Source organism: Pseudopodoces humilis, chromosome 2, assembly GCF_049639895.1.
Source record: "Pseudopodoces humilis isolate 2021_Gansu_Grassland_sample_001 chromosome 2, ASM4963989v1, whole genome shotgun sequence".
Lineage (NCBI taxonomy): Eukaryota > Metazoa > Chordata > Aves > Passeriformes > Paridae > Pseudopodoces > Pseudopodoces humilis.
In genome coordinates, this window is record NC_142201.1 from 10,735,567 (window position 1) to 10,755,345 (window position 19,779).

The 19,779-nt window shown below is 42.5% G+C and overlaps 1 protein-coding gene across 2 annotated transcripts; it reads left to right on the forward strand.

The window, feature by feature from the left end:
• Positions 1 to 4,388: 4,388 nt before the first annotated feature.
• NR0B1 (nuclear receptor subfamily 0 group B member 1) lies at positions 4,389 to 18,776 on the forward strand. Of its 2 annotated transcripts, XM_088051703.1 has the most exons (4): positions 4,389 to 4,949; positions 6,468 to 6,560; positions 7,703 to 7,769; positions 18,616 to 18,776. In XM_088051703.1, the coding sequence occupies exons 1-3, from the start codon at positions 4,415 to 4,417 to the stop codon at positions 7,747 to 7,749; spliced, it is 675 nt and encodes a 224-aa protein (XP_087907829.1). In that variant the 5' UTR covers positions 4,389 to 4,414; the 3' UTR covers positions 7,750 to 7,769; positions 18,616 to 18,776. The 2 variants fall into 2 exon arrangements, with proteins under 2 accessions (XP_087907829.1, XP_005516765.1); XM_005516708.2 differs by lacking the exons at positions 7,703 to 7,769; positions 18,616 to 18,776 and having other exon boundaries at positions 6,468 to 6,818.
• The last annotated feature ends 1,003 nt before the right edge of the window (positions 18,777 to 19,779 follow it).

Below are 19,779 nucleotides of genomic sequence, written 5' to 3' on the forward strand. Positions count from 1 at the left end.
CTACCTAAGGTAAATTATCATATGGGTACAAGAATAAAGGCCAGGCCTGGGGTATGTGAGACCTCCTTAAATTTGCCAGTGGAAATATGACAGTGAAGTGCATGGTCCAATAAGGGCAAATTGAAATTCAGATTTGCTATTTCTGTTTCCAAATTGCCATGGCCACATTTTACAAAGAAGTGCTCTGGCAGCAACAACAACAACAACAACAACAACAACAACAACAACAACAATGATATTCTCTTTTTCATGTTCTGGTTTCTTTAAAATATGTTAAAAGGCCGATTTTGCACCAATACAGTTTATACCAGATTAGACATCATCTGCCTTCAAGCAGCTTGCAGGAAGGTCTAAACCTGGGATAAACTCATTTTTATATATTCTGGCTAATTCCTTAAAAATGTCACCAAATGCTCATCCTACTTCAGAACAAGCACATACTGTTAGGTGAGCTGGTGGTGGGATACAGAAACACTGTCAAATCACAGGCTTAGGGAAACTGAAAAAGCTCTAGAAGTTCTGGTCAGCATCAGCTGGGTCCACCTCAACTGTCTTTGGCTCAGGCTCTCAGGATGCTCCTCCTAAGGAAAACACTGCCCATCCAGAAGGAGGACAATAGTCCCATCAGGAGTACAGCACATAGGAGAACTACTCTTCCCTTAATTTCCACTTATTTCAAAAAACACCCCAGAAAAAGTAGGGGAAATGTGAATGGTGGTCAGTCTAATAAATGGATAGTCACAGTGAGAAAAGAATGAAAAGCAGCAAAAAAATTCAATTCCAAAACCTTGTTTTAATAAAGCATTTGTTTTTACAAAAGATATATTTCTTATCATATCCTTATAACAATATTCACATTAAACTTTGTTTTTCTGTAGAGAAAAGTTAACTTCTCTTGTGCTAATCACCAAATTGAGTCTGCTTTACATCTGATCTTAAAATCAGATTTTATTTTGCAGCACTTAATGGAATAGTGTGTGTTTATAGGACATCAGGATCAAATTCTACACTGGAAAAAAGGCTTTTCTCAAGCTAATGGTGCATTGAAGCACTGATGGCATAAAAACAAATGCTTGTTTGGTCTTGCTCTGAAGCTGAAGTCTTGCCCTCTGGCCAAGAACCAAATGTGCTACCAGATGAGTGATACAGAGACACTGAGCAGCAACACGAGAGAGTGAGGCTGCCAAGACTGCACTCTATCACCTCCATATCCAAGGCTTTGTCTGAGCTAAAAAAGCCCTGTAACCACACACACAAAACCAATCCAAAACAAAAACAATCAAAAAAAGCCCTAAACAATACAAACAAGTGATCCTTTGTCTGGAAGCTTGTAAACCTACTCATGACTATACCACAAGGAGCTTGGTAATACCCATGTAGCATCAGACCTTCCAGCAGAAACCAGGTACTTCCACTTTGTTCTAAAAGGGTTTTCATGCATCTTCCAAAAAAACAGTCAGGTTTCTGTGAGGGATTTTGCTTTTGGTTGTGAATAGAATGCTTTCTTGTTAATTTAGCTTGAATTCTATGGACAGGCAGAACCCAGAATTTTAAATAAAGACTGTACAAATTGCTAAATATCATCATGAAAACCACAAATAAATATTATCTTAATGTTTTATCTGGTAAAGAGATGATCTATCCTGAATAAAATAAACTCCATAGATATCAGAATACATTAAGAATTAGAATGAGAGAAATGAGTGTTTACATGCACTTGTCAGAAAAGGAAGTACACTTATAACTACAGCAATATGATTTCTGGCAGTGAATAGTGAACCAAGTTCTGGTTCCAGTGTGGGGTACACATTTTGTTATAATTATCAAACACAAAGACTTTTTGTGTAAGTTTTTTTAGAAAATGAAGAGTCAGCAATTCTGTTATATAACAGAATAATTGCATCTACATTTGAGACCTGTCTGAAAGAGAAACACCTTGAAAATTTAAACACCTGCAACCAATCAATGTTGCTACATCAGGGGAAAAAATCTATTTCAGACTTGGTATAAAAGTTATATTTACAAATATTTCCTTTGTCTATAGCCCCGTGTAAGCAGCATCCTCCCATAATAAGCAGAACATTCCCACAGTTGGAGTCCAAGGTCAAAGCTGCAAAGGCAATGATTCCAGTATCAGCTGTACCGTGCTTTCCCATAGATATTTTCCAAGTTACAAACACATAAAAAACACATCTAGATTCCACAGTCAGACTACTAATCTGTACCTCATAGGAGAAATGCTACTGAATACAACTAAAAGCTTAGAGATGCTCTTTTCTAAAAATTGCCAAGACCTAGCTATGAAGTTAGTGAACATCCCTTCCCCCAAGAAAAAAGAAAAAAAAAGGCTAAAATACCCAAATCCTAATGCTGAGGAAACAGTGATGACTATAAAAAGAAACAACTTAGAATGACAAAGAAATATTCTAGACAAATAAACAACTTCTTTCCCATTACCAGTGATATTATCCAAATGAAAAATTTGGTAATATTTAGTATTAGTACATTAGCAGCATGTTTCCTTTTTTAAGGGATGTTTGGTAAAACCACTGACCTGTCAGCAAACTTAATTGGTGCACTGTAGCAGTTCTCTTCTACTGCAAAGCCAATAAAGGGCTTTATCATGCTTGGGTCTGTGGAAAAGAAAATGCATTTCATAGGTAAAACCAAATGTATAATAGATACTCTTATAATAATCTAGATTTTGGACAGCTTGCATTTGGTAAACAAGGTTTACTTGAAGCAGGTAACCCATCAGTGATTTATGTAACTTTATAGAAAAGTGCCTTACGAAAAGCACAAGCCATTTGTAAAAACCATTTGTAAAGAATATCCCCTCTGAGTCTAATTGTGAAGAAACACTTTGAGGGAAGATGCTATATGACTTTACACCTGTGTAAGCTGATAGGGGAGGACTGACTTCACAGGGAAAAGAAGTTAACAAGATCCAGTCCAAAATTATTTTGTTTCTGCAAAATCCAAAGCACTCAATGGTATTTGCTTAAAAAAACCACCAAAAAAACCCCAGAAACAAACAAACAAAAAATCAAACAAAAATCAAAACACTTTTATGGAAAGAAAATGCAGCTTTACAGGGGTGATTTAATCTTCTCATGGTAGCAGATACTGGTGGAGAAGACACAGAATTTTGCTTAAAACCAGATACTTTCCCTAACTCTGCCAAGGTTCTTCCAGATCATGTGAACCAGAAAATGTTTCTGTTTTAGCCCATATGCAGCAGACAGAAGTAACTTTATTTTCTGTAGTGTTTATTTACTCTGCTCTGCTGCAGCCACTTTTATTTAGCCCAGCTGAGAAGGTGCTTATTTTTCATTTAAGAGTCCACATTTGGACAATTCCCTTGTCCCTCCTGTGTAAATGCCAAGGCCTGGAAGGATGGAAGGCTTCCCTTGCTTTGGAGTCTTGCCACTTGGAGGACCTGGGTCACACAAAAGTATCTAAGAGGAGAGATTCATGGAGAAGCAGAGCCTGAAGGAATAATGAAAATGGATGGAACAACATGACATCAGGAAGATGGGCCATATGTTGGAAGGCAGAGCAAGGGAATTATTAATGGAAGTGGTTCCATGGGGGATCCCAGTGGGTGCTGCAGCAGCACCAGCATCTGGGCACCCTGACAGAGCCTTGTTTGCAATCCTCACCGAGCACCCACTTGGGCAGGGACGTGTCCAGTTCTCCCTCCCCGCATGGCAGCACTGAGGAGTTAATTTGGCACACAAAGTATCGCTCCTTAGGGCAGTCCTAGATGTCGTTACTTTTTCCCCTCCGGTAGGAATTTAATTATTTACACCAATTCAGCGTTCCTTTCTTCACCAGTACACCTTTCTCTCCTCCCCCAGAGCTCTGGGGTGCTTGTGAGGACAGTGGGGATGGTTGTCATTTCTCGGTGGGGTCCCGCGGGGGCCGGAGCTGCTCCCTACGGCGGCAAAACGGGAGGGCGGCGGGAGCTGCCCTGCCCTGCCCGAAGCATCCCGGCATAACATCAGCCGGGCTGGGACTCGGAAAGAGGGGCCGGGAAGAGACATCCCGGGGCAAAGAGGGTGAAATTTGCTGCTGCTCACGCCACAGCCCGCGGGCAGAGGCGACCGCCCGCGCCCCCCGCCCCGGGTATCGCTGGCTCAGGGAAGGAGGAGGAGGGTTTGGTTTGGTTTTTTTTCATCTCCCCTCCTCCCCCCCGCCTCTTTTCCAGCCAGTAAAGAGTGTCTGCCCCTTGGAACCGGCTGCACAGCGCCTGCACACTCGCACAGACACACGCACACACCCCCGCCGGCTATAAATAAATTAAGGAGCCGGGCAGAGGGCGAGCGGTGCTCGCCTGCCGGCGGGAGCAGGCGGCAGGGACCGCCCCGCAGAGCCTCCAGGCGGCTCAGCCCGGCCCCCGGGCCCCGGTGCCATGGCGTGCGCGGAGCGCTGCTGCGCCGAGCGCCGGCGGCACAGCAGCATCCTCTACAGCATCCTCCGCAGCGAGGAGCGGGCCGTGCCCCCGGCCGGGCCGGCGCCCCGGGGCTGCCCCTGCGGGTCGCGGAGGCGAGTGGCCCTGCGGAGCCCGCAGGTGGCTTGCAAGGCGGCCTCGGCCGTGCTGGTGAAGACGCTGCGCTTCGTCCAGAACGTGCCCTGCTTCCAGGAGCTGCCGCTGGAGGAGCAGCTGCTGCTGGTCCGTAGCTGCTGGGCGCCCCTGCTGCTGCTGGGGCTGGCGCAGGACCGGGTGCACCTGGAGACGGTGGAGAGCGCGGAGCCCAGCATGCTGCAGCGCATCCTCACCGCCCGGCAGCAGGGCGAGCAGCCACCGGGCCGGCAGCACCACGGCCCGCACCTGCCCTCGGCCGGCGACATCCAGGCTATCAAGGGCTTCCTGGCCAAGTGCTGGAGCCTGGACATCAGCACCAAGGAGTACGCTTACCTCAAGGGGACGGTGCTCTTCAACCCGGGTGAGTGGCCGGGCGGGGCAGCGAGGAGGGCGGGGAAAGCCCCCTGTGTCCCCAGGGAAGCGGGGCAGACCCGGGGCTTTCCTCAGGGTGAAAAAGGTGCCCCGGGACAGACAGGGACGCGGAGCAAGGTTTCACCTTCTGCCCCTTCCTCAAGACGCCGGCCGCAGGCAGGTCCGGCTGCGGCTCGGTCAGGGCTCCTGAGGGCTGGCCCTTTCCACAGATGCTTTCCACGAACAAAGCGAATTCCAGGCGCCTGGCAGCCGCTTAGGGAAAGCTGGGGGTCAGCAGTGGCTCCTTGCTCGTTTCCCTCAGCGGGAGCGGCGGGACCTTCCCCTCACGGCCCGAGTTAGCGGCACTGCCCGGAGAGCAAGGAAAGGCTCAGGACTTCCAGCAACAAAGTGCTGTTGTGGCTTTTGGGACAGCATCTATGATCTGGGTTTATTTTTGCCATCTCTCTTTGTGGAGGCTCCAATAGATGCAGCTCTACCAAGGCACTTATCTCGGCCGTGACTGACCTGGAAGGTGGCTGGCAGGTTGGATATAGCACTTCCCAAGAGTGGCAGTACCCTGTGAAAGTGGGACAGGGCTCTGCTGGCGCCCCCACTGCCAAACTGCTACTTATTGATGGTTAGGTTCCTGTAGTGATACTTTGCATTTGTCATCCTGCTTGTATAGCTTTGCTTTTTACACAGATAAGGGAGAAAAAGGTTACAGTAGTTAAGGTGAAGCTTATGTTACACAAGTCAGATTTGGAAGCTGGTCTAGTGCAAAACGATAGAGGCATTATTCTGGTATGAAAAAATTATTCTCTGAAAGGTTGGTCAAGCATTGGAACAGGCTGCCCAGGGAAGTGGTTGAGTCACCATCCCTGAAAGTGTTCAAAAATGTGTAGATATGTTGCTCAGGAACGTGGTTTAGTAGTGGACCTGGCAGTGTTAGGTTAATGGTTGGACTCACTGATCTTGGAGGTCTTTTCCATCCAAAATGATTCTATGGTCACATATAGCCTTAATTCTTCACCTTCCATTTTTCAGTATCCTTGCTGTGGTTAATTGGGAAACTGCTTGTCGTGTGTTGGAGTCAGTACTTCTTACCACTTATAAACTGGAGTATAAAGAGTTGTCAAAAGAAGCCTTAAATGTAAACAATGCATTTCTATAGAAGTGAAAAACTGAAAAAGTTATTTTGGTTGTCTTCCCCACTGTAATGGTGTTTTGAAGAGCATTCTTCCATCAAATTTTTATCAACTAATTTGTTTAACACTTAATTGAATGTTGACAAACATCATGTTTCATGTTTGTGAAGAAGAGTATTTAATATCCAGAACACCAGTATAAGAATTTGACCCGCCCAATAAAATTTGGCATGTTGACTTTGCTTACAAGAAATCCTATCGCCATTTAATTTGCTTCTTTCCTTGAGTGATGATTACGGTTTGTGAGCTGTTAGTTGTTCTGTAAGAAAATGTTGTTTTATAAACAAAAATATGTAAACAAAATAATTTATTTTTCTTTTCAGATCTGCCTGGACTGCAGTGTACACAGTACATTGAAGGATTGCAGAGGGAAGCACAACAAGCTCTAAATGAACATGTCAGACTCATTCACAGAGGTGATGAAGCCAGATTTGCCAAGCTGAATGTTGTTCTCTCCTTGTTAAGATCTATTAATGCTAATGTGGTTGCTGAATTATTCTTCAGGCCCATCATTGGTGCAGTGAACATGGATGACATGCTTTTGGAAATGCTTTGTGCAAAGTTATAATTAAAATTATAAAGGTGTGTAAAATAATGACAAGAAATCCAGTGCAAAGGAAGCCCCAGAGCAAGATAGTGTAAAGTATTGTAAATAAATTAACTTATTGTTTTTACATAGATAGTATTTTTGTATTCCATAATAAAATATTCTTCAAGTTCTGAAAGTAATTTTTATTAAACATGGTGGTTTTGGAATAAGGTTATGATCATGAAAACAAGCTTTAAGGTTGTAGAGAATGTTCATATCCAAAGCTGACTGGCTGTTCTTTTACCATGCCTCTGAATAAAGAACATATTTACTATACTGTATTTTCAAGAAGAGTAATCCCTACTTTTTCAAAATAAGCAGTCTTACTGCTATTCTTACTACTTCTATTGACTTTATTGACTTCTATTGAGAGTGAAATCTATGAAGGTTATTAAATATTCATCCAAGGTTTACTTCCATATGAGGAAGATGTGTTAGTAGTATTCTGAGGCTTAATGAACCTTAAAGTAGCTTCATCAACACTATTTTTTTTCGGTGAAACATTCAATTCAACACATTTTGGGCTCCAGGAAAATGAAATAAATCTGTCCCCCGAAACAACAAGCAAATAAAAACTACCTCCAAAAATATGCAAACAGCAAATGCTGATTAGGGTCAGGAAACTAGCAGGGTGGACTCCCCACTTTAATTTTATCTAGATAACTGCTAACTGGGACTTCAATAGTCAGCTTCTCCAGACTACTTATTCCTATTGAAAACCAAAATTATTATGCTGACATGGTGTACCAGTGGTACATCCATCACAGTTCATGTGATGATGTCTTAAGCTTTGAGCTTAACATTTTATTTTATTTTAATTTTTCTTGGACTTGATCCTTTCTCTGAAAGTGATTGTGTTTTCATTGGAAAAATACCTTGTTGTGAAAATAAAATCAGAAAGGGAAAAGCAGTGATTGAAGGGGGATTTGTCTCATGTTTTTTTCCTTTTTTTTGTATTTAATTTTTTAGCTTTTCCCCAGGGGAATATTGGTAAAGAAAAGGACAGTGAAGTGTGACCGTGTTCCCAAAGTAAAAGGTATTGGTAACTCCTTGTATTGTTCAGACATATATTAATCACTAACAACAGGTGGGTTTTAGAACACAATTAATAAAGTTGAAGGACTTACTCTTCTTAATAAGAGGTGTTCAGGGGAGAGAGGAAGGAGTTTGAAGAGCTTTCTTTTGCTGCCACCTTGCGCAAAGGATAATCACAGCTCCTACACTAAGGTAAGGAGCAGGGGCACTTTTGTTTGCTTGTACCTGCCCAGATAAAATTTATGGGAAGCAGAAATTGTTTGAGAAATAGCCAAACATTCCTAGGTGTACAAGTTCACTCATAAGTATCACTGAGATCTGCATGGCCATGGCACTAAGGATCTCCTCATGGACTTAGACAATGCCACTGAGGAAAATAACCAAGCAAGAAGCACAACCCCCATCCCAAAAAACAAAGGTGGACCATAAATGAACAGTGTTCTGGTGCTCACATAACTTTTTAGGCTTGTGTATGATGAGGAACTTCCCAAAAATTCAAAAGGAGAAAAGATATGCAAGTGAAGTGATCTTTACTACCAGTCCAGACTTCAAATCGATTCAGACGTAATAGAGCAGACTTAGTTTTTATATTAGGTTGGTCCTTTTATATGTACACACACATATATACACACTTGTAACAAACATCTACATTGTGCATGTGTAAATGTTCTGTGAGTTTACAATAGCTTTTGAAATTACCTGATATCTCTGCAACATAAATATGTATATGTTTCCCTCTTTGGATGTGGAATATGAGCTCACAATAGTTAGCTTTCAAGGATGCCTGACAAAGAAATCTTTTTCCACAGAAGGACAAAGCAGGATGATAAAACATTTAAATGGTGGTTAGTGGCGGATGATGAATCTTGGGACTAGAAACAGCTTCATTGCCACACAGAATTCATTAATACACTAGTGTTCAGACTTCTCTGCTAACTGGCAGAAGAGACTTGTTGGATGTACTCCTGACAATTAATTGTACTAGCTGAGCCTTGGTCACAGGGCAATATTTTCACCTGAACAATCATTTTGAGACATCTTGTGTCTATTGTGCCACTAAATACTGTAGTTCTCATGAGTCAGGTGTACCTGCTTACATCCCCAGGCTTGATGTCTCAACAAATTCTATATTCTGCTCAATATTCTGAAGTTGTCATGAAAAATGTGCCTTGCAAATCTACCTTGAACTGTAGTCTATCATATTTCTCTTGGACCAGTAATACTGTTAGTCATTCAGCTGTTGTCTATCCTAATGGAAGCACCTGGGAACGGTAAGTAGGAAATCTGAATGGGAAAACAAATTTATCAAGGTTTTTGCAGAGAACTGTCAAAAAAAAAAAAAAAAAAGTGTCTCTTCATAGGTCAGAGGAAGAGGAATGACAAAGCAAAACATTCAAAAGAGATTTGTAGGAGAAACCAAGCTGAAGACTTGGGAGAAATATACAAGAAATGGAGAGAAGAGTTGGATGTGGTTCTGGAGTGCAGTGGGGAAGGGTCTGATTTTAGTGTGGGGACAGTGTGCCAGGAGCTGAGTAGAAGGAGTTGGAGAGAGATTGTAACTCACAAAACAAGCCAGAGACTGAGCAAAAAGGTCACTGTGGGAGGATTCATCTGTTGAGTCCAGAAAATTTACAGAGCAGGGAAGAGCCCACCCTAGAAGCTGACACTGAAGAGGACACTGGCATCCTCACTGACCTGCTGGGACAGGTGGCCTGTTCTCTCCCCTGGTGCTGCTGCTGCAGAAGGAGCCACAGTGGCAGCTGTGCAGGTGTGAAGAGTGAGCTACTCAGCCTCCAACAGCATATGGTGCTCACACAATTCAGCAAAATTACTTGGATCTTTGGCCCTGGGTGCTCTACAGCACATTTTTCTGCTAGGTAGGAGAAGTACTGAGCTAGATCCTTCCCTGTCCTGTGCAGGGTGTGTGAACTCTGGCTCAGCCTCAGATGGCCATGGCCAGTGCTGTGACACAAGAGGTGATCTTTCTGGATATCCTGGGCAGAATAGGACAAAGCACTGGAGGCCTTAGGGAGGTGGAAAGTGGCTACACATCCAGGAAGGATGGATGCTTCTTGGTAGTGTAGCCTGTACTAGAAGGGGGGCAGGTTGAGACTCTCCCACAGCCTCAGGTAGTGTGTGAGACCTCTGTCAGCTGCCTGGGACTCCTGCAGAGATAAAAGCATCCAGCCCTGCCTGCTGCTGAGCAGTGCTGTGCTGTGAGCACCATTCTGTGCTGTGAGTTCTGTCCTGTGCTGTGAGCTCTGTTCTGTGCTGTGAGCTCTGTTCTGTGCTGTGAGCTCTGTTCTGTGCTGTGAGCTCTGCTCTGTGCTGTGAGCTCTGCCCTGTGCTGTGAGCACCATTCTGTGCTGTGAGCTCTGTTCTGTGCTGTGAGCTCTGTCCTGTGCTGTGAGCTCTGTCCTGTGCTGTGAGCTCTGCTCTGTGCTGTGAGCTCTGTCCTGTGCTGTGAGCACCATTCTGTGCTGTGAGCTCTGTCCTGTGCTGTGAGTTCTGTCCTGTGCTGTGAGCTCTGTTCTGTGCTGGGAACTCTGCCCTGCGCTGTGAGCTCTGTCCTGTGCTGTGAGCTCTGTCCTGTGCTGTGAGTTCTGTCCTGTGCTGTGAGTTCTGTCCTGTGCTGTGAGTTCTGTCCTGTGCTGTGAGCACCATTCTGTGCTGTGAGCTCTGTCCTGTGCTGTGAGCTCTGTTCTGTGCTGTGAGCTCTGTCCTGTGCTGTGAGCTCTGCTCTGTGCTGTGAGTTCTGTCCTGTGCTGTGAGTTCTGTCCTGTGCTGTGAGCTCTGTCCTGTGCTGTGAGCTCTGTCCTGTGCTGTGAGTTCTGTCCTGTGCTGTGAGCTCTGCTCTGTGCTGTGAGTTCTGTCCTGTGCTGTGAGTTCTGTCCTGTGCTGTGAGCACCATTCTGTGCTGTGAGCTCTGTCCTGTGCTGTGAGCTCTGTTCTGTGCTGTGAGTTCTGTCCTGTGCTGTGAGCTCTGTTCTGTGCTGTGAGTTCTGTCCTGTGCTGTGAGCTCTGTCCTGTGCTGTGAGCTCTGTTCTGTGCTGTGAGCTCTGCCCTGTGCTGTGAGCTCTGTCCTGTGCTGGGATCTCTGTCCTGTTCTGGGAGCTCTGTCCTGTCATGTGCAGCACAGAATTTCTCCTCATGTTCCTAAACGTACCAGTAAAGATTAGTTTTCAGATCAGATATTGACATGGTTTCCGAGGATTTTTTAGCATTTGCTCTGTTTGCTCCCTACCCCTGTCATTCCAGGCATGAGTTTCCTAAGGAGCACCATTTTTTTCAGCCCTCCAGGGTGTTAGAGACAATTTAACTGAGGGCAGCCTCCTGGGCAATTTAATCCTTCCATCCCCACAGTGAGTGTCCCAGGCAGAAGCAGTGCTGTACAAAGAGCCATTCCCACCCACCTCAGCAGAGATTCCCATTGCTCCTGGTCAGACCTGCCACTCCAGCACTCCAGACTCTGGCTTCTAATCACAAAGCACCATGTGGCAGAGTAGCCTTGCCATGTCCTTTTCTCCAAAGAGATCTGAGAGAGGATAATTTAAAAACCAAGTTGCATTTTTAGTTGTATGAGTGTTTCTTTTAGATAAGGAAAAGCACAGCATTTATTTATAATCTTACTTTTCCAAGTTTAATACATAATCTTTGTTTTGGTAACCTTTCTAATAATTTGCTTTAAACTTTGAAGCACTTTGCTGTTGTGGGTAGGCTGTGAATGTTGTTAATGCCTAATGAATACTAACTTTCCTAACAAAGGTGGGATTCTGCAACTTAAATTTTCTTGTTTTGAGTTGGCCTTATACACTGGCTTGAAATTATGGTAGTCAGTCACTCATCTCTTTTCAGACAGAACTTTTTCTTCCAGTGGATTTTCTGGGCATTGCTGTTTATCAGTTTTTAATTCACTGAAAAAAAGTCCCAAATAAGCAAATATTATATCAAAAAATTTTGAAATTTCAAGATGCAGCTTGAGATTTGAACACACATATTGTCTTAGGACTCCTAATATTTATTTTAAATTGTGGAAGTGTAGTATTTTAAATCTAAAATATACATGAGTAAAATACAATAGCTGAGACAAACAGAGACTGTCAGAGGAACTTTGACAAAAATATTCCTAAATGTACAAGCTCTGTCAGGTCACAAGGCTATAACTTATTAGCTCTATGCAAATCCATGAATCATTCCCATTGTTGATATAAATCACACTGTTGATAGGAATGGGTAGTCATTTCACTGCTTGTGTCAGTAATGAGATTGGCCCAGCTTCATTTACATATCCACAACATGCCTGTATGTAGGTTCATAACCACACAAGTGTTATACAAGCATACATGATACACAGACCCTTTTTCTTCTGTGTGTAGTTATGTTATTTACTTATTTTATATAAGGGAAATTACACCAATTTCAGGTTCAGAATAAAAGAAACTGTTCTTTAATTGTATAGAAGCTCTCACTGTTTTGTCACATGGGATGAATTTCATCTTGCTGAAACTGAGCTGCCTGAAAATTTAACATCCAGTCTAGCTGGGGCATCTGGGCTGTGTCTGGAGAGGATGGAGAGGCACAAAGACCTCCAGGTTCCTTTTGATCCCAGCATCCTTACTGTAGGGTGGCATCATGGATTTGTACTTTGCAAAATAAGGCTTGATTTAAGTTTTACACTGAACTGTCAATTGCTATAGTTTGGTAAAGTGAAATTTTTTTTTTGGAGTCACCCTCAATTCTGGCAAATCATCAGCCATCTTCTCCCAGCAGAGACCATAATGAGGCTTCTCACATATGCACATACCCATACACACATACATAGCAAAATGTAACAGGACAATTATATCTTCTTCTTCTAGTGGGGCTGGGTTAATAGAAATAACAAAAAAGTCAATAAAGCCTCCAAAAGTAGAGAAAAAGTATTTAGAAAAACTTTTGTGCACGTAACTACATTCACCCTAGGAGCAGGCCTGCAGTTCCAAGTTTTAAGTACCCAACAAATATCTGCCATCTCTAAGGAAGTACTAGCTGAAGAAAATTAATCTGTTTTTCAAAGAGACTATCCAGTTTATTTTGTCTCTGAAACTGGAATGAGCAGATAGGATTGACTGATCAAGTGACCAAAAAATTCAGTACTAGAACAAGGAGGTTTTATCACTGTTATTATAGGGGGTTAAATTTTTTTTTTAAAACCTTTTCCCATATTATCTTTACCAGATCAGGGAGATAAAGGAATAGATGTGATCCTGTCTTCAAAATGTTGAAACTTAGCAGGCAGCAGCCATTCAGTGTCTTGTCAAGTACACTTTGGTGGCCTGAAGAACCAGAGCTGGAGGGTATCTTTAAGAACTTCCAGAAAGCTGAGGAACAGTGCTGCATTTCTAATTCTAGAATAATTAGGTGGAAATCCTGCTTCTCCATCAACTGACTCTCAAACAAGGTAAAGAGAACAAAATCCTCTTGTGGGTGGGATCTGAGCTCATCTGAGCTGAGAACTTCAGCTGTTCCCAAACAAGATGAAATGGATGAGATAGCATTTATGACCTGTAATTTCTAAGTTATTTCTAGATGATTTCCAGACATGCTAATTTGTGCAGAAATTGAGGGATGTAAGATTGATGCTTGAGTGGGTTCTGATAAAGAAGTCCCAAAACTCAAGGAGTTACCACCTTTAAACTGATTTTCAATAGGTCCTTTCTATAATTTCTGAGATTTTGAGTTGTGAACAGAAAACTTTCACTGACATTTTCTGTGGTCAAATTATCACAGCCTAGCTAACACTTTGAATTAAGGTAGGTGCATCATACAGCTGAACTCTAAGACACTTAATGGCCATCAGCTGGAACTACCTATTCTGTCTAGAAATCATGCTCAGAAAGGGCTTAGACTTTAGGAGTCCAGATCAATTAGAAGTGTGCCCTCCTATAACCGGAGGCACACCCCAGCTACAGCCCAGCTCTGCTTTGGGGTGAAACCACAGTGTGAAAACCTGCAGTTTCCTCTCTCAGTTCTCTTCTTCCCTCCTTCCCTCCCTCCCTCCCTCACAGTGCTTTGGTTTTTATAGGAAGTACTCCAGACAGGTGGGCTGAAAAGGAACTTGTGGCTCCTTCCAGTCAGGTTGTTGCTCCGGACAATCACACACATGGCAGCTTGCCCTGCTTACTCCAGATGCATTGGGGAAGTTGCAGACCACTCCTTTCCTCAGCACTTAGCAATTCATGCTCCTGTTATCCATGTCTTTCCCTCCTTGACACAGTCTTGCATGTTGGGACAAATATTTGAAACTATTTTATGCCTTGTTTATGGGACAAACATAAAGTGTAAAGCAATTACTGATAGGATGAAGGAGGCACTGCTTATTTAGTTTTGCCTGGCTCCTGAGGAGTCCAGTATTCTTGGAGTTGCTATGGTTTCAATGTTTCCTTAATACAAACCATAGAAGTAATTCAGTAAATAACCCCTTTTTCCATCAGTTATTTTATTACAGAACATTAAAGGTGACAAGAAAAAAGTACGAAGAGAAGCATTAAAGCTGAAACAGGCTATAAATTACAGTGAGCACATATTCTGTTCTTCTACATTAGTCACATGGCTGGAAGGGCTGGAAGGGAATTCATGGGATCATCTAATCCATCCTCCTGTCCTGACAGGATGAATCTTTCACCATATCATACATGGCAAGATCTTGTCTAATTTATCTTTAAAAATTTTAGTGATGGGGACTCTATGACACCTCCATTCAGTCTATTTTTGTGTCACTACCTTTAAAATTCTAACATTTTCCAGGCACCTGAGCTGGCTCTTCTATATTTCAGCATAATCTCCCTTTTTTCGTAACCTATTTACCAGCCACATGGACAATCTTTGTGGCAGAAGACCCTTGCATATTTGAAGGCTGTTAATCTTACATTTTGTGGAAAGATTTTTTGCCAGGATTCTTCCAATCACCTGTGTTCCCTAGAACCTCCTCTACACACCCATTTGGTCAACATCTTTCCTGAACTGCAACTCCAGGTTTTCTACTGGATCAGAAAAAAATACAAATTATGAATTATAGTCCCCTCTGATCCATTTAAACTGTCTTGTCATCTATTTTCAAATAGCACAATGAACCCTTTATAGCCATTTTCATAAATACTTCTTTTATATCAATCTGGCACTTTCTGATAGTAAGTAATCACAGTTAAAACATATTTTCCAGCTTCAGTTCTAAACATACTGCATAGATTGTGCTTATACTTTCCTAACCTCATGGCTGTAGTATTGATGTTATGTGCAGTTGTAATGAAATATTTCTTGCATTTTCTTTTTTTAAGGTGGTCTTCACACCTGTGAAATTTAAAAATAAGACTGTTCAAAACACTTAGAAATTCCTTAGTGGGATTGTTCTTAAACTGTCAGTGTGGGTGGATGAGCTTGGTGGATGGGTAGTTTCCAGCACCTAATTGCCCTGAGTCTGTGAAATGCAGTTCATTGCATCATCAGCATATGACATTATTTTGTTTTCTTGAGAAAAATAGGTTCCACTTTATGATGGATTTTAATTTGTTTATTTAAACTGTCTTAAACAAAGGAAAAGGAACCAAGTGCATGTGTAACATAGTTCCTCTGGAATTAGCATGCAGAGAATTTGAAAGGAAAACAGCTAATCTTGTTTACAACAAGAAGGTTATTTTACATCAAAAGTGAAACACTATCATTTCTGCAGACCTTTTACTTCACAAACAACACAGGCTTTTCTACATCAGGAATTTTGCTGAGAAGAGGGAAAATGAAATAAAATAAAAAGAAGGCAGAAAGATTAAAGGAGCATATGATGGCTGCTATAGAGCCTGGCAAAATCTGCTACACAGCAGGTCTCCCTGTGTCTGCTATGCCAGACTCTGTCAAAAGCAGCTCCCAAGTATGGTGAAGGAAATGTTAACATTCCTAATCTTGGATGCATTCAATGGTGCCATCTCAGTTTCATCAAAAACCTGTAATAAAATACATCCAGAACATTTTCTCTCATGAAAGCTTAGTGAAACACAGATGTTGCTGCTCCATATTTTCCCGGAGACCCTCACTGGCTCCTTTCACAGAGAATCTGGGCTTCCCATAAACCCATCATTGCCTCTAACAGCAGCCTGCCATTTCCATCAACATTTTGCTCTGCAGAATTGCTGTTATCGTGCAACACTGTGCTTTTCAGCACATTAAACTGGTTAGAACTGAGGCAGTAGAAACGTATCATTGCTATGGCTGGGGAAGAAAGCAGATGCTGTTCATATGCATACTAAGAAATGAGAAGAAAAAACCCCAACTGGAGACTGTTTTGAAACTTCCTTAGAGAAATGTGAAAAAAGCACAGTCCAAAAGGCAAGGAAATTACACTAATCAATATTCACCTTAAGCCTGTGAAATAATGATTTGGAGCCATGCTGGCATTATCAAAAGCTTTCTTTCTTGCTCGTGTACTTTTCAATAACAGGCTTATTTTTTCTCTCTTGAGACTGGAATAGAAAATTAAGGTTTTTAAACATCTATTTTTTTTCAGTAATCTGCGGAATGAATATAAATCATCTGTAACTTACAGTGCTGCTTCATGAAAGTCAATATTTTTATTTATTTTGTTCTGTCACATCTTGCAGTTTTCCTTAATATCTGATTTTTTTAATCTATATTGATGATTTTTTCTTAGTTTTAATAGTTTTCTCCTTCAAAATATTTTGCATACAAACATTAGTATGCTTCCGGCTGAACACTTTCCAGTACTATCACAGGCACAGGCATTCATATAAATTTTGTGTACCTAAACAAGTCATCATTATTGTGCCTAATTATTAATTTAGAAGAACAATCACTTCTTAGACATAGGGTTTTGAAAATTACACTTTGTAACTTGAAGAACCTTCTTCCATTTGTAACTCAGCTGTCTGACATATCATGATCTAATACTTGAGTGGCAGGGTACATTAGGATGTATTCATGTATTTGGATAGTTTAACAGGGAATTTTAAATCTGCACACTGTGGCTGCCAGCACCAAGTGAGAATCTCATGGCTATCATGGTGACCAGCAAACTCTCAGGGTAGACATTTCTTCTGACAAGTGAAATAAATCTGTCCTGTCAAAGGAAAGAGCTGTGCTCAGGAAGCTAAGCAGCAGACCTGCTCAGACTTGTTAAAGCTGGTGGTCATTCTGCTGGAGGTATTTGGAAATTCCAAATGTATAACGATAAATTTTATCATGCTGGACCTGACAGCTTGAGGCCAGGGCTGCTGCCACTCTGTGTCCCCAGATCCAGCTGGTAATGAGGCTGAAAAATTACTGCCAGCAGGCACTGGGCACATATAGAGATGTCTGGCAGTGCAGGTCATTGACACACACCCAGGGCATTCCCAAAGCCCAGGCAGCACCACCAGCCCTGTCCTGCTGCCCTGTCTGCCTGGGCAGGACAGCAGACCATCCCTGGGACTCCAGGAGCTCATGCACGAGGTGGATCCAGCCAGCAGCAAGGATGCTCAGTCCTCCCAGCTGAGGGCACCTGAACATAGGAGATCCCAAGGATGCAGCCCCACTCCAGCTGCTGGCACCACAGATTCACAGGCAGGCAGGCAGGCAGACACAGAAGTGAAAATTCCCATGCTGGAAAGCACTTGGAAGTGGACTTTAATTAGTAGAGAGGCAGATGGTGATGATCAAGTGCAAGACAAGGACAGACTACTGCACTGACCAGGCCTTGCTTATGTGTTAATGGACCCTTTTGCTCCCTTCTTCCCCCTCAAGCTCCCTAAATCCTTTCCTTTTTCTCATTTTTGAGTCCTCCCTTAAGAATCCCATAGAAATCCTGTGCAATCCTAAAATGTTCTTCCCTTGCATCCTGTGATGTGTCCCACCCCTAGACAGGAACCATCCTTAGTCCAAAAGATGACTCAGAGAGCTGCCCCCAGTGACTCATGGTGTCAGTTTTCAACCTGGATGCTGGGACTGGGGTTCTGCTGGGGCAGCCCTGGACAAGGCCCAGACAGGATTCCCTTCTCTCTGAGTCCTGAATTGAGATTTCCCCCCTGCCTGATGTTGTCACTTTTTTGTTGTCCCTCTAGGTTTATGGCTGCAGGGGTGGGCTTGGAACTCTCTGGACAGGGTGTTTGTTATTTGGGGTGTCTCTGCTCCATTGTCTGGTTGGGCCCTTTCTGTGTGCAGGTGAGCTTTTATTTGATAACCTAACATGTTCATTTTGTCTTGTAACTACAGGGACCAAAAATTCAGTGAGACTGAGAAGATCTCTCAGCTGTAAGAGAATAAAAGAGATCTTTAGCTTCTGCCTTCTGAGATATCCCATGTGCTTTTTTCTTTTTAGTAATATATGAGAGCTAGGGACATTCTACTACAGATATTATTTGCATGTTAAGCTGCTTTATCTCCCATCTTTCAAAATGCACTTCCATCACTACAGAAAATATTTTTCCTGTATTTCTTTGAAGAAGTTCAGGATGATAGCATCTCTTGATTAAATTTTGGTAGATCACAGATATTTTCACCAAAATTACATCAGTTATCATCTTGTCTACATTTGTTAGTTTTGGGGGCGGGTTACTGAGATGTGATGATGATGTGGCAACGGGTGCATTTTGGTTCCTAAGCACTTTATAAAAGTAATGTTCCTGCATGTAACTTCACAGTGTCACCTATACTTCCTCCACTATACCTTGATCAACACATTTAACCTGTAAACAATATGAAGGAGAAAAAAGTCAATGATCCATTGTGTAATTACAAAGCAATGTCATTAGCTTAGCAAGTTCAGGCTAAGACAAGGCTCTTGGTTGCTATACATTCACGCAGCTTCACTGATTTTTCTACAGGCTGGAGAAGCAAGTTGAGCAGAACTTGGCCCATGGCATGACTGACATTTCACACAGCCGTGGTGCCACTTCGCCCACCCCTGTCCCCAGCGGTATTTCAGCAGAGCTTCTGAGCACCAAACTCACTCCCCAGCTTCCTCGCACAGTTGAGCTGTGAGAGAACTCAGCAAAAACCTCCTTCATGTTTGAAGAGCTCAACAGAGCTTCCTAAGTGGCAAATGTGTTAGAAGTGGATCTGAGAGACACCTACCCTGGACTGCAAAGTAGTGTTAAAACCAATGGGTAAGAAATGATAAGCACCTGAGAAAAATGGCCTTTTCTGCTTTGCCCCAGACCATTCCATATAAATTCTTGTTCAACATTGTGTCCAGTGGGTCAGCAAGTGCTTCAAAGACTACATAAGTTATAAATAATGTTATGCTTACCTGCATAACATGCTGAAGGTGTTCCCAGCTGCAGTGCTTGAACTTTGAACCTAATTCCTCTAGCACAACTGAAGGTGCAGTTTGAAAACTGAGGTTTGACTTGAGCTGCAAGGTAAGGGATAACTTGAAGAGATTTTAGAGATTATACTATCAAAGTAACTGTCATAAATTTTCTCAACAGGTATGTATGAAAGTGGGCTTTTGCAGTAGGTTGTGATTAGTACCCAGAACAACCACTCTTTTCCTTCTAACACAATTAGCCTCAACTAATTCTCTGCAAAATGCAGCCATAGTTGTTTTCTATTGACAGCTGTCCTAACCTTGCTCCTTTTGAAAATGAAATGGGAAAAAGCATTCAGAATGCAATGAAATTCCTAGAGCTGGAAACTAGACATAATATCAAGGCTAGTAGTGGACAACATACAGTAGGATTTTCAACTGATAAGGAACATGATCTTAACTCTTATCTTCAAAGGAAATACCTCTAACAAGCCGGAATTTTCCAACATAGTGAAAGACAGGAATTTAGGGAGCAGACCCAAGGGAAGCATGCTGCCTAGTGAGTTACCAACACCTACACAGTGAAGCATTTAGATTTTTTTTGAAAGCTTCTCACCCAGACACTATCCAGCCCCATCTGTGCTCAGCTTGAGAGCTCTGCTGCAGCCAGAGCTCAAAGCTGCAGGCCAAATTGGAGATGCATGAACTGATCAAAATTTCCTCTAATCCTACCTCAAGA

What these genes read in the sequence shown, in the direction of transcription:
- NR0B1 (XM_005516708.2), top strand. Translation starts at nt 4,415, where the DNA reads ATGGCGTGCGCGGAGCGCTGCTGCGCCGAGCGCCGGCGGCACAGCAGC. An exon ending in GACGGTGCTCTTCAACCCGG is followed by an intron (nt 4,950 to 6,467) that starts GTGAGTGGCCGG and finishes TTTTCTTTTCAG; the next exon opens with ATCTGCCTGGACTGCAGTGT.